A 12,554-nucleotide genomic window follows, 5' to 3' on the forward strand; every position below is an offset into this window, starting at 1 on the left:
TGAAACAGATCTTATCTTTCAAAATGATTTTTGGTAACGCCCAGAGCTGCTTCTTTGTATATGTTCTGGTGTGATTCATAAGATCTGCCATGCATTTTTTAGTCTGTATTTTGGTAGTGCTTTAATTACCATCAGAAGACTAAAGCTGAATTATAGTAAAAGTAGAGAAACAACAAAAATTGAATAATTTCTGAATGTTGAACTTTCAAAAGTCACCTAGATTCTTTTCTATTAGCAAATTTTAAGCATGACAATGAAGACTAATTGTTTTACTGCTTGTTTTTAAACTTGGTGGTTATTTCCTCTAGGAATCCTGTGAACAGGATTCTCTTTGCCTGAAAGAGGTGTCTGGTTTTATCAGCATCTGTCAGAGTAAATCAGAATTTCTATGGAAATTGGCTCATTAGTATTCATTTTTGGCGATGCCTGACTGATACATGAGCTGCCTTGCCATTTTAAAAAAAAAACCCTCTTATTGAGAGCAAAACCTTCCATAAAATTACGAATGACTTCAGTGAATCGAGACTTCAAATAATGGCAATAAATAAGAAGATACCACTTGTCTTCTGACAGTCCCTGCTCTTGCTGAAACCCCGTTGCTGCAGGCTCACATTGCATAGCATATACCACTGCAAATAGTCCTTTTGGACTCCATATGCTTCCTTTGTGGATTATTACTAGTCAGTGTGAGTAATGCCCGCAACACTTTACTTAAATTAATAACTGTTTAAAATGTATAACTAAATTCTTAGTAACTAAATCACAGTTCTTCATATCTCATAAGTTTCCAGTTCTTGTTTTTATCAGAGTATGCGCAGTTAAGTTTTGAGAAAATGGCCTCTGTAGTTGTCTATAGTAACAAACCTGGTTATTGCTGACATGGTTATTTTTCTTTCATTCTGGGTATTTCTCCTGGGTATTTATAGCAGTAATTTTGTAATGATGCATTTTTTCCCTGGTTACTTTCTCCTTTATCAAGTTAGAATTGGTTTTGTTCACCGTTGAAACAAGCTTTTTAGAACCTTGGTGAGAAGTTCCCTTGATACTGCAGATCACTTTTACTTCTTCCATATTACTTATTTTCAAAGATTGCCTTTTTAGTGAATTAACATAATTATCTGCTATATAATTTTCTTTGTTCTAAAGATAATATAAAACAGTGATAAGTGAGCTATCAGTCTTTCCTATTTTTTATAGGTGTTTCAGAGCTCTTTGCCTTCAGTTATAAGTAAGCATGGAGGATATAATTTGAAAAGCCTAATGCCATAATTAAATGAATTATAACAGGTCTGCTGAAGAATTGTATAAACGGACATTGATACAGCATGTATGTAGATGTAAGCAACTTAAACTGTAATTCTGCAAAGTATTACAGAGTGTAGATCTGCATGATTTGCAAGTTTTCTGTTAATATTCAGTTACTGTTTCTCATACCGTATGAAGGCTGCTATGTTTATAATGCTTTCTAAAAACTTTATCAGTGTTATCTCCTCATTTTTATCACTATAAGGGTATGTTTAACTATAGTAACTTAATACAAGATAGGCAAAATAAATTAGCAGTGTTGTACATAGTGCTTGAAAATTTTTTGGCTTACTGTTTAGAAATAATATACAAATTGTTCATATTGCTTGTTTATAGACATCTGTTTCATTAGAAATTCTAATCATGTGGATGCAGATTTAATTCTGTATTGTAAATTCTTTTAAAATAAGTGGCTATGAATATTCCAGTGGTTTTGAATAGCAATAATATACTAAATATATAAGAAGATTTAGTATTTGCTTTGCATAGTAATTCCAATTGATAAATGGTGGTTTATGTGTTGTGTTCATTAGAGCCTTAACTGCTAATCTCATATGGAAATGTTGCTTTGTAGGGCAAAATTCAGCGAGAGGGCCTGGGATTCCAGAGTGAACTTGTACATTCCTTCAGGGCATTTTTGCAAGGGAGGTTGTTGTGTTTTAAAGGTAGTTGATAAGAGACCTGCACCACCAACCCCAGACCTGCACCACCAACCACCATCATGCATTAGTCTATAGAAGGTATTTGGGTGAACATACTCCTGTACCACTCCGTACCACCATTTATCCAAGTGAAATTTTTGACCATTTGCAGGATACATTATAAATCAGGATGTCACTACCAGACAATCAGATTTGAACATTCCTTGCATAAAGTAGCTTGCCTATATCCCTTAGGAATACATCACTTAACTATGTTTATGTGACAGTGTTGATATGCCTGGTTTTACATGAAAGTTAGGGTAGCGTGTTATTTATGTCATCATGAATTCAAAAAGTAGGTGGTTGTGCTTTATGTATACTTGAGGTTATCTTCTCTGAACAAATCACTCAGAATAATTGAAAGATGTAGTTTTATCATATGGCTATTAATTAAATCAGGAAACAGGATTTTTTTTCTTCAGAGTTGGGCTTTGCTACTACCTCATTTTTTTTCAGTGTTCCCTTCTCTGAGGTGCTGACAACAGATTAACATGAAACAGAGCTCTGTCGAACCTAATTATGTTATAGCTCATTGTTTTGGGGACCTATAAAACTGTTCACTCCCTTTTTATGAGGCTGTAGTCACAACGAAAGGCCATAAACAGTGCATTTTCTCTTTCCTATGGGACTGGAGATTTCATTAGTCAACTCTAATAAAGGCCTGATCCAGCTGCATTTACACCTGGGAATGAATACTTCTTTATCTTTAGGTCTTAATCCTCAGTAGTTCAAGCAGGAGGGTATGACAGCAGGATAGTTTTTGATCAGTCATAAATGTCTGAAAGCTTAATTTCTTTTAAAATTATTTGCTATTCAAATGTTGACTGAAGACGTGCTTTCCTGTACTTCAGAGGAAAGATTTTAAATATTAGGCCATTATTAAACAAAACAAAACTGAGGTCTTTCTATACTTTTAAGCAGTCACTGCTGAAACAAGATTTCCACATCAGCTAAGGGTATTATTATTATTATTATTATTATTATTATTATTATTATTATTATTTTAAATCCTCAGAGGCTCTGGGGAGGACTAATGTTTAGCCCTTAGAAATAATGTGGAAAATGATGCCTTACCTTTATTTAAGTCTATACTGCTTCTGAATTTAAGATTGATATATTCCTGCTAAATAGGTTTCTGTAGTGTAGGTCCTCTTCTGAGACTTGTTTGGGTTATTTTTCTTTTTTTGTTGTTTGTTTGTATAATATACAAATATTAAAATTGTGGGAATTTTCTAGCACTTTAGTTGGGAAATGTCCTGTAAGATGTAGAGGTGGTTCTTTTCTTTTTTTGTTTAAGCGGTTGTAGAGATTTTTTTTTTTATATATATATATTCTTATTTATATTTTTGTATTATCGTAATGTTATTTTCTCTCCTTTTCGTGCTGTAATATGATGGATAGATTACAGTTGTTTGATAGAGAAGCACTCTGCTTTTTATGTACTGCTACTGCTAACCTGCTTGTTACTCTGCTTTACCACAGGGTGTGAGCGGGGGCAGTTTCGCTGTGGAAATGGTCGCTGTATTCCTGCAGATTGGAGGTGTGATGGGGCTAGAGACTGCTCAGATGATACAGATGAAGCTGGTTGTCGTAAGTGAAACAACCATAGAGCAGCTTTTTTGTAATATAAGAAATACTGAGATCCCAATGTGCTCAACTGTACCTGTGGTACAAGAATGAAGTAGGAGAAAACTCATAGCTGCCTTGAGGTGATTGTGGAATCTGCTTAAGAATCATATTTCTTGAGTCCCTTGACTTTGGTAGTCAGAAAATCAAGTAGTGCTGAACTACGACTTAGCCTTCTCTGAAAAATCTGAGTGTCCAATCATGCCATTTCAATTGATGACTAATATTCTAAGTAGATGTAGAAATGTATTGTATTCTATTATTGCAGTAATCCTGAATATTGGATGTACACCACCAGCATCACTTGAGCTCCCAATCTTTGGATCTTTCAGGCCCTAGACAACAAGCTGTACCTACTGCATCTTAAGTAGAGTCTTGCTTAGTTGTCTAGAGTTGGTCATGTCCTCGGTGCCAGCAACTCAGGGACAACAGTTGCATTCAGATGGGCTGTAATACCCATGCACAAAGATTCTCTCAAGCGGAATGTTAAAAAGTTGTGAAAATTAAGAAATTTATTCCACAATCTGTTTTCAGGAACTCACCTGCATTTTACCTTACTGGTTCTAGTGTTCTTCGAGGTCTTGCAGGCTGGTGCAGTTATCAGCCCGCTTATAGGTTATGCCAGTTTTTACCCTTGGCTGATGGGGAGTGAGAAAGACTAATTTATGTTGGTGGTTTTCACACTGGATTGTTTCTTTGCTGCTTGACCCATATAATAATTGGAGGTCATTCTCACAGCTTGGCAGTCTGATTTGTTGATTAGCACTTTAGTTAGCTCCAAAACCTAGTGCAGTTCTGGATGAAGAATGCCTTAAACAGACAAAACAAAATGGTGTTGTCCTATAGCTTGCTATTTCAGCTTAGATCTGAACTGCAGCTGGAAAGAAGTAGTTGGGTTTTGAACAAGGAGTGGGTAAAATTCACATTGACTTTGTGAAAGATTGAAAAAGCCCCCTGACACTTAGTACATTTGTCATAGCTATAAGCATGAAGTTGAGTTGTTCTCATTTTCATACATGTGATGAATTAGGAAGATGAAGACTAAACTTTCAGGTGTTTTCAGTTAATTGTGCTTTTAAAAACAGTATGTTAATGTGCTATAGGTAGTGGGGCACATAAGCGTCTAGGAACATAGCTTTAAACTCTTTAAAACTGGCCTAAGGTTAAAATCATATTGCAAGATTATTCTTTGGTTCTTAAAACAAGGATCGAAAAAAGTATGCATGAAGTGCATTGTCTGTAGTATGTGATCAATTTTATCCCTCTAATTGCTTTAACTCTAATGTAATTTTGTACTTCTCAACTGTAAATCTACACAGTGATTTAATTTTCTCCCTTGATGCTTTGTTTACATTGGTAGATGTTCTTGCCTATCATCCCATGAACACAAAGTGTTTCTAGTTGACTTCACAGTGCTGCAAAAACATGAACCTCAGAAAAAAGATTGTTAAGACCAGAGTCCTCTCTAATGGACTGTGCTGTGCTAGTGATTCTTCCCAGGAGTATTAACTAGGGATGGAGCAAGCTGTAACACAGTTTCAAACATTTATTTTCATCTTTCTCTCTAATAGCTCCCTGTTGTTTGGCTATTTGAAAAGCACAGAGTGGAGCTGGGACAACAGATTCAGGCCTGACCTTCGCATTTGCCTCACAAATTCACAGAGAAGAATCATGAGCTTCTTTTGAAAGACCTTTTTCCTGCCAGGGTTAGAGCACCTGAGGTGGAGTGAGAGCAATTGAACAGACCCCTGTGAGACTAGGCAAGCTAGCATGACTCCATATATAAGTGAAAAAGAGGCTCTGCTAGAGGGCAGTTAAGAGCCTTAAGCTTTTGCTGTGACCTGTCCTCCAGGGGAGGATAAAAAAATTGAAGAGTCATACACAGGAGTTCTCTAAACTAAACTTTGCTTTTGAGCGTCCTTCTGCTGGTCCACTTTCCCCTCCCTGCTCCGTCCATTTCCTTTGGTTTGGCAAATGCTCCATGTGTTCAGTGGAAGTTACAGTCAATCAACACTTGAACCTTAAATCTTCTTTTCCCTTGTTTACTTGTTTTATTTGAAAGTGCTTTCCCAGATGTCTGTGAAATAACAATTGTTTTCATTGCTTACACTAGCACAACCTACCTGTGAGGGAAATCAGTTTCAGTGTCAGACTGATGGCGAATGTATCCCACAGTCATGGGTTTGTGATGATGAGGAAGACTGTGAAGATGGCTCAGATGAGCATCAACAATGTCGTAAGTATTTAAGTTCTAATGTAACACCAACTTTGTGAAATAATGTAATTCACATAGCCACATATTGAGAACATACAGAAACAAGCCTGCTGTAAGTACAGGTTTTACCAGAAGAGTGTCTCTAAAGTAGTTTCTAGAAATGATCTGAAAGCTGAAATAGATAAAAGTACAGAAAACATGTCCAAAAAGACATCTCTGGGTCTTGAAATCTGAAAATTACTGATGTTTTAGTTAATTAAAAAGAGAAAACAGGAGAAAAATGTACAGTGCATATTAGTTTTATAGTTGATACAAAATTTAGTAGTGCCAAAAATGGTGAAATATATATAATACTCTGATGTTCACTGTCTCAGTCACAGAAGCAGCTGCTTTATTCATTGCATAACAAAATTCACACTGGTGTCTCAGAATTATATATATTAAAAAAAAAAAATCATTTTTTTCTAGAAAATTTTGAGAATTTTATGTATATAAAAAAGGAGGAATTATCAGTCAGTTGAAGTAAACTAGATTGCTACAGATTCTTGTACCATCTTCATCAATGTTATTTAATGTCATTATTATTTAAAATGACCAGAGTTGTTCTTTCTCATATTCAGACAGGAGGAATACCAAAAGTCCTGGTATGGGATGAAAGTCTAGTCTTTCGTTATCGTTTGGACAGCTTAAACTTACCACATAATTCCTATTAGTATTTCACTTTAATATGCTAAACAGTGTATTAATCATGTTTGAATTTCTGTTTTAAATGAAAGTGTTTAATGTTCTCTGTATATTTTAGAGCAAAGAAATAATTTAGCAGCCTAACTGTCATAGCCATAGGCTCTTTCTTTTTTCAGTACTGATATCAAGATAAATACTGATAATAATAAAATACGTTACTCTGATTGTCAAATTTCATGACTAAGCAGTTTAAGGGCTGCATACAGTTAAGTATGTGCCGAACAGAGATGATTAATACACCAAATTACATTCTCTGTGTTATTGCATAAGATGGGAAGAACATGTGTTGCAGTGTTCTAAAGAACTGATTTTCTGCTACTTCTAGTCTTAGAAGTTACTTTAAGTGATGAGGATAAGATTTATTTATTTTCTTTTTGATTCTGTGCATAATTTTTGGATAACTTTTTAAACTGAACAGCTCTGGAGCTACTCACTAACCCCCTTGATTCTGGAGAAGTTCACAGGTTTAAGTTTTGGAATGATTTTGCTCACAGACTTGGTGTGTACTTCTATATCTTGATACTTGTTCTGACTGAGGATGGAAAAATTAGAACTAAGGTTAACTGCCTTTTTGCTCCTCTCTTCCTCTGAGAAAGTGTCAACACAACTGCTGGTTATGTTTTAACTAAGGAATCTGTAGACACAAAATGCAAAATGAGCAACAGTTCTGAGTTGACTTTTGAACTGGTCACTGTAACATTGTTCTCCATGTACTGGTTAATCATGAGTGTTAGTAACTATGCAGTGGCACTGTGCTGCAGTTTGTTTTTGAGCCATCTCCCAGCATTTGTCCTTATTCTCCTAAAGGGACTTTTTATCTCTGTGCTTGGGAATCCTGGAGGAGATTTTTCTTCTTGAAATGTTAAAAATTTTTCCTGAGAAAAATGGCCGGCAGCTCTGAAAGTCACACATGCAGAATTAAAACAAATTTGTTTTACTTTACTGTCATGGTTTTGTTTTTTCTCATGACACTAGTATTCCAGTAGCTGATCTGACTTTGGGAACACTGCTGCTGGAAGAAGGAATAGAGAGCCCCTGTAAAGCAGCAGACCTGATGCCAGTGTACAGACTGGAATGGTGTTGAGATATAGCATGAGTTTGAAAGAAACAAATGTGCGGGTGGCACAAGGGAGGAAAAGTTAACAGTAATTTCACCCTTTGGCTATATCTTCACAGATTCAATTAATTTGTCTCAGAAGAACAGAGAGCTTAATTTAGCTGTAGTGGAAACAAGGTGGAATTGCAGAGTTTTATGTGGTTCCTTTTCAGTGACACAGCTGTCATGAGAAGAGAGGTAATAATTCTTGATCCTCTGTTAGTTATGAATGTCAAATATTCCTGGCTGTATTAGAAAGCAGTGCCTTACCTCCAGGTCTGCTGTGTTTACATTGTGGCATTCTAGTTGACCAAATAACTTGGTTACTGACAGATTTTGACCCAGTAAACAAAATAATAGAGAACACTTTAAAATGGTGAGAACTGGTAATTTAATCTTTTAGGCAGAACAATTAAAGGAAGGTAATTTTTAACCTAGAGGTCAACCCCTTCAGTGGAGAAAAGCAGTGACCTTGCAGGCTACAGAAGGCCTCATAGAGCTATGTTATCTGCCATATGCTTGTCAAGTGTCCTTTAATCTCATGGAGTACACAAAGGTACAGGGGGAGAAAGTCTTGTACTAATATTTGTGAGAAGGATGGAGTAGTTAAAGAGGAAAAATATTTTTCCAAATAAAAAATCTTGTTTGATGGAAAAGACCGATTGAGTGTCTGTTTCTTGCAGCGGGAAGGACATGCTCAAGTCAGCAGTTCACATGTTCAAATGGACAGTGTATCCCGAGTGCATACTGGTGCGATCGAGTAAAGGACTGCACGGATGGAACAGATGAAGGAGTCTGCCGTGAGTCTTAACTCCTAGCACTAGATCTGGTTTCATCTCCTCTCTCTGTGGCTTTTTAATAAATTTGTAAGATTAAAGGGCTTGTTGATGGACAGGATGACCGCAATATGCTTCTTGTAACAAGAGTTTAATTTCAGATTCTTTTGTGTATTAGAGCTGATGTTCTCATACAGATCCATTATTGTAGAACTCAAATACGAACTGCTGCCATAGGATCAGGGCTTCTTGTTTGTCATTGTCTGAAATATAATTAATATTGCATTGGAAAAAATCAACCACATTTAAATGGCTTAAAGCCTTGGGAGGCTCAGAGCTAACTTTGCCAAATTTTTTCATATTCATTTTGCATACTCCTTATGAAATCAGTGGTAATATAACCTGAAGAAAAGCAGAATTTGACCCCAAATCACTTCTTTGAGGGACTTTGACCCTTTCAAAAACATTTGTATTCTAGACTGCAGTTTCCTGTGGAGATAAAGTGGCATTGGGTCATATTGTATTTAGATAAGCTGTTTATATTGTGCCAAAAAACTGCAGATGGACAAGTAGTTTTTTTCAGTCTAACTTCCCCAGATTTGAGGCTACCTCCTTAGGTCCTGGCCTAGGTTGAATACTGATGGAAGGACAGCTGGCCACAGAATAGAGGCCATGTTTTTCGCAGATGTTTTTGCCAAATACCTACACAACAGTGTGTAACAGCTTGTCTGTTCATTGTTAGTATTAAGGAAAAGCTTTACACATGTCGTGAATGACTTGTAACATATGAGCTGCTATTCTAGCTGTTAGAACTTAGTGTACCTTTGGGAAAAAAATATAACTGTAAACTTTGCTCAGACCTAACCCCGGGGTGGGAGGTGAAGGAAGAGGCTGGGATGCTAAGGAATGGATAAAGAAGCAAGAAATAAAATGTTGTTAATGGGTGCACGTAGAGGCAAAAAGGGCATATGCATATCCTGTGTAAAGGAAAACCAGCGTATTACACGGTCAGCCAACTGCTACTGCATTTTATCCCTGACTCGGAAGTGGCTAAAATGTACACTCTGTAGAATGAAAGGTGATTTAGAACTATATGGTACTCTGGACTAAAAGGTTGCTGAGACAGCCAGCTTGGAACTTTTCCATGTGGTAGACCCACAGCCAATTCTGAAATCACCAACACAAGTGGCTGAAAGCCAAGATCCAGAGTACCTCATATCATTGCTGGAAGAATATCTTCTGTAGCTTGGTGGTTTTCCTCTTAAAAGTTTAGAGGAAGAAAAAAGAGATTGGTAACTTAATTTAGCAAATCATGACACATTAAAAAAAAATCCTGAAGAAAATATATTTGTTTAAAAAAATGCATTATCTGTGAATTAAAAAAGAGGAACTGGTCAGGATCTCTGAGAAATCTGTGAGTAGGCATTGAATACAGTGTGGAATAGCCTGATGAAATGGCGTGATCGTTATAATGCAGTAAATCTGGCAGACTGGGAGCGGAGTCCTAAAGACAATACTCACAATTCTTTCTTCAGGCTAGAAGCTGCCATGATGTTTGAAAATAGAAGTGCACATTTTATTTCATGTTTAACATTCTCAACTAAGTAAATTAAAAAGGCAGTTTGGAAAGGGGCCTCTAAATACCTTAACAGTAGCGCTCTACTGCTGTGTGGGAAACCCAGTCATTGCTGCATCAGCCAGTAGGCCCCATAACTGTTGTGAAGGCAGCGTATTTAGCCCCAGGGAGAGGGACTGCCTCACATCATTCAACAGCCTCTACTTTGATTTATTAGAATATGTGCTGACAGTTCCTCTAAGACAGAAGAGTAACTGTGACTTGAAACATTGAAAGTAGGAGTGTTGCACTAGTTTAAAGAAATGTGGTGGTGCTGAAGACAAGAGAATCAAGAAGAATGTAATGACAAGACCCTTCCAGAAAGACAGGTTAATTTTATTGCCTCTCTGTCTTTGCAAGGCCTGGAACTTTAAACAGAAGCCATAAGATAAAATGAACAATTTGGTGATGTTATGATTAACTATACAATAGGGATTAGTGTAAGTGTTAGATTTTACTGTTTTGAAGCAGATTCTAATACTTGCTTTGGATGTTAATTTTTCCCACTCTTTCATCCATTTTCTTTTACACACTACACTATCTGATATAAACAAATATAAGAGGAATATCAGTATTTTGGCCTTTTCCTTTGTCATTATTTTTCTTTAATTTACACTAAAAGGTTTCATAAATAAATGAAAGAAAAGAGCTATTTAGAATTGTTTCTGTTATTTCATGGTGCATAAAAAAAATGCAGACTTATCATGCCCGTTTACTTATGCCTTGCACTCAGTGATCTGTCTGGAAGCAGATTTAGATTGTAAAGAAGATAAAGTTTTGTTGCTGAATAAGTTACATTATTTAAGAAACTAGTCAAATGCAAAATGTCACCAATATGAAGTAACTCAGTAATTAAACATGTAAAAAAATAGAACAAAGGAATTCAAAGCCTTAGTCCATTTTACTGCTAATGGGATTAACAGCAAGGGAAAACTACCCATGCAGAGGCTAAGATAAACATCAGAACAATGTTTCAGCTACAGGTCATGTAATTAGTGCACTGAAGCTGTTTTAATTTCCTAAAATTGTGGGGTTTTATTTTCTTTAAAAATATATCAGGTTGTTTTTCCAGTTTTTTTAGTAGTCAGCAGCTAGCAAATACTTTAATTTTAATTAAATTAATTTTATTTAATTATTTATTTAACTATTAATTTAATTAAATTAATTTAAATTAATTTAATTCTATATTTTAGTAATGTACAATGAAATGGCAGACTATTTGAGGTAGCAAATACTTTTTGGGAGTAGGCAGCTGATACCGGTGTCATTTTTCTGTGTTACATGCTTTATTTCTTTCAGTTAAAGGTAGAATTCTCTCTCCTGCCTCAGCTTCTTAGTTGAAAAATTAAAGACCCAGCCATGTCCATTTTGCTTTGCTGTGACTGACAAAATAACTTTCCCAGATACAGCTCTGGCAGCTGAGCACTCTACTAAGGCCATGAGGGAGAAAGGGGAAGTATTTTAAAGATGTCTTGTTTGAGGCTGATAGACTGAGTGCAGGCTCAGAAACTCTGGATTTTTCATTCTAGTTTTGATGTTGAGTTGCTGCCATGGATCAACTGCCTAACCTGTGAATTCCTGCCTCTTGTTTGCTACACTAAATAGCTGTTGTGGTTAGGAAGTGAGCAGCCAGGTCTAGGATGAATTTGTGGAGATCAGGGTGAAAGTGAACAAAGATCAAGAACTGAAGAGATCATAAGGGATGTAGTCCAAGAAGGAAGAAAATGGCCATGGTCAGAGGCTTGATGTTGGACAGTTCTTGATGTTGGACAATTCACATGTAACAGCTGCAGGACAAGGCAGAAGTTCAGGCTGAAGGAAATATCTCCACCAGGGAGAGTTTGGGATGGGGAAGAAGCAAAACTGGAACAAGATAAGGAAGGCAGCCAAAGACTAGAGTGGCAGGGATCAAAATCAGGAATTAAGGCCAGGAGTGAGGGTCTGGTCAGTCTGCCAGCGCTCAAAGCATCTCAGCTATGAACACTATCTGATATCCTGTAGCTCATAGGACTCTTGGGCTTGGGGTAAGTCCTCCTCCTGGTGTCTCTGATAGGCTGTGAGCTGTCTGGGCAATGATTTGCCCACTGTGAGATGGTGACTCATGGCAGTGAGTCAAGGATTTTAATTTTATTTTTAAAATGTTTTGAAATGTTGCTGCAATAAAAGGATGACACTTGGAAGTAGGATATAATCCCTTTTCTTTCTTTCTCCTCCTTGTAACATGGGTTAGGGTTACAGAAGGTTACAAATCCTGACTGTGTGACAGAAATCAGTGTCTGCTGAATCAAGTACCGGTTGCAACTGTTTCCTGTTACTGGTTTTGTATGGATGTCTTTCCAGCTTGCAGAATAAAAGTGTTAAGCAGAGAGCAAAATAATGTAGGTTTAGCAATTCCTGTGACATAGCTTTCAAGCATCTTCCATGTGTGTACATTGAAACATGCCATTTAAATGTGTTTGCAACTGTTGCCCCAAAA

General features: G+C 36.6%; 1 protein-coding gene across 1 annotated transcript in view; it reads left to right on the plus strand.

Annotated features, from left to right (window-relative positions):
* Positions 1-12,554, plus strand: part of LRP2 (LDL receptor related protein 2) — a 127,495-nt gene that overhangs the window by 15,674 nt on the left and 99,267 nt on the right. Inside the window, exons 2-4 of the mRNA XM_074873296.1 lie at positions 3,489-3,596; positions 5,746-5,868; positions 8,371-8,487. Coding sequence (XP_074729397.1) covers positions 3,489-3,596; positions 5,746-5,868; positions 8,371-8,487 — 348 coding nt within the window. The remainder of the gene's footprint in view (positions 1-3,488; positions 3,597-5,745; positions 5,869-8,370; positions 8,488-12,554) is intronic.

This window comes from Strix uralensis, chromosome 6 (assembly GCF_047716275.1).
Source record: "Strix uralensis isolate ZFMK-TIS-50842 chromosome 6, bStrUra1, whole genome shotgun sequence".
Classification (NCBI taxonomy): Eukaryota; Metazoa; Chordata; class Aves; order Strigiformes; family Strigidae; genus Strix; species Strix uralensis.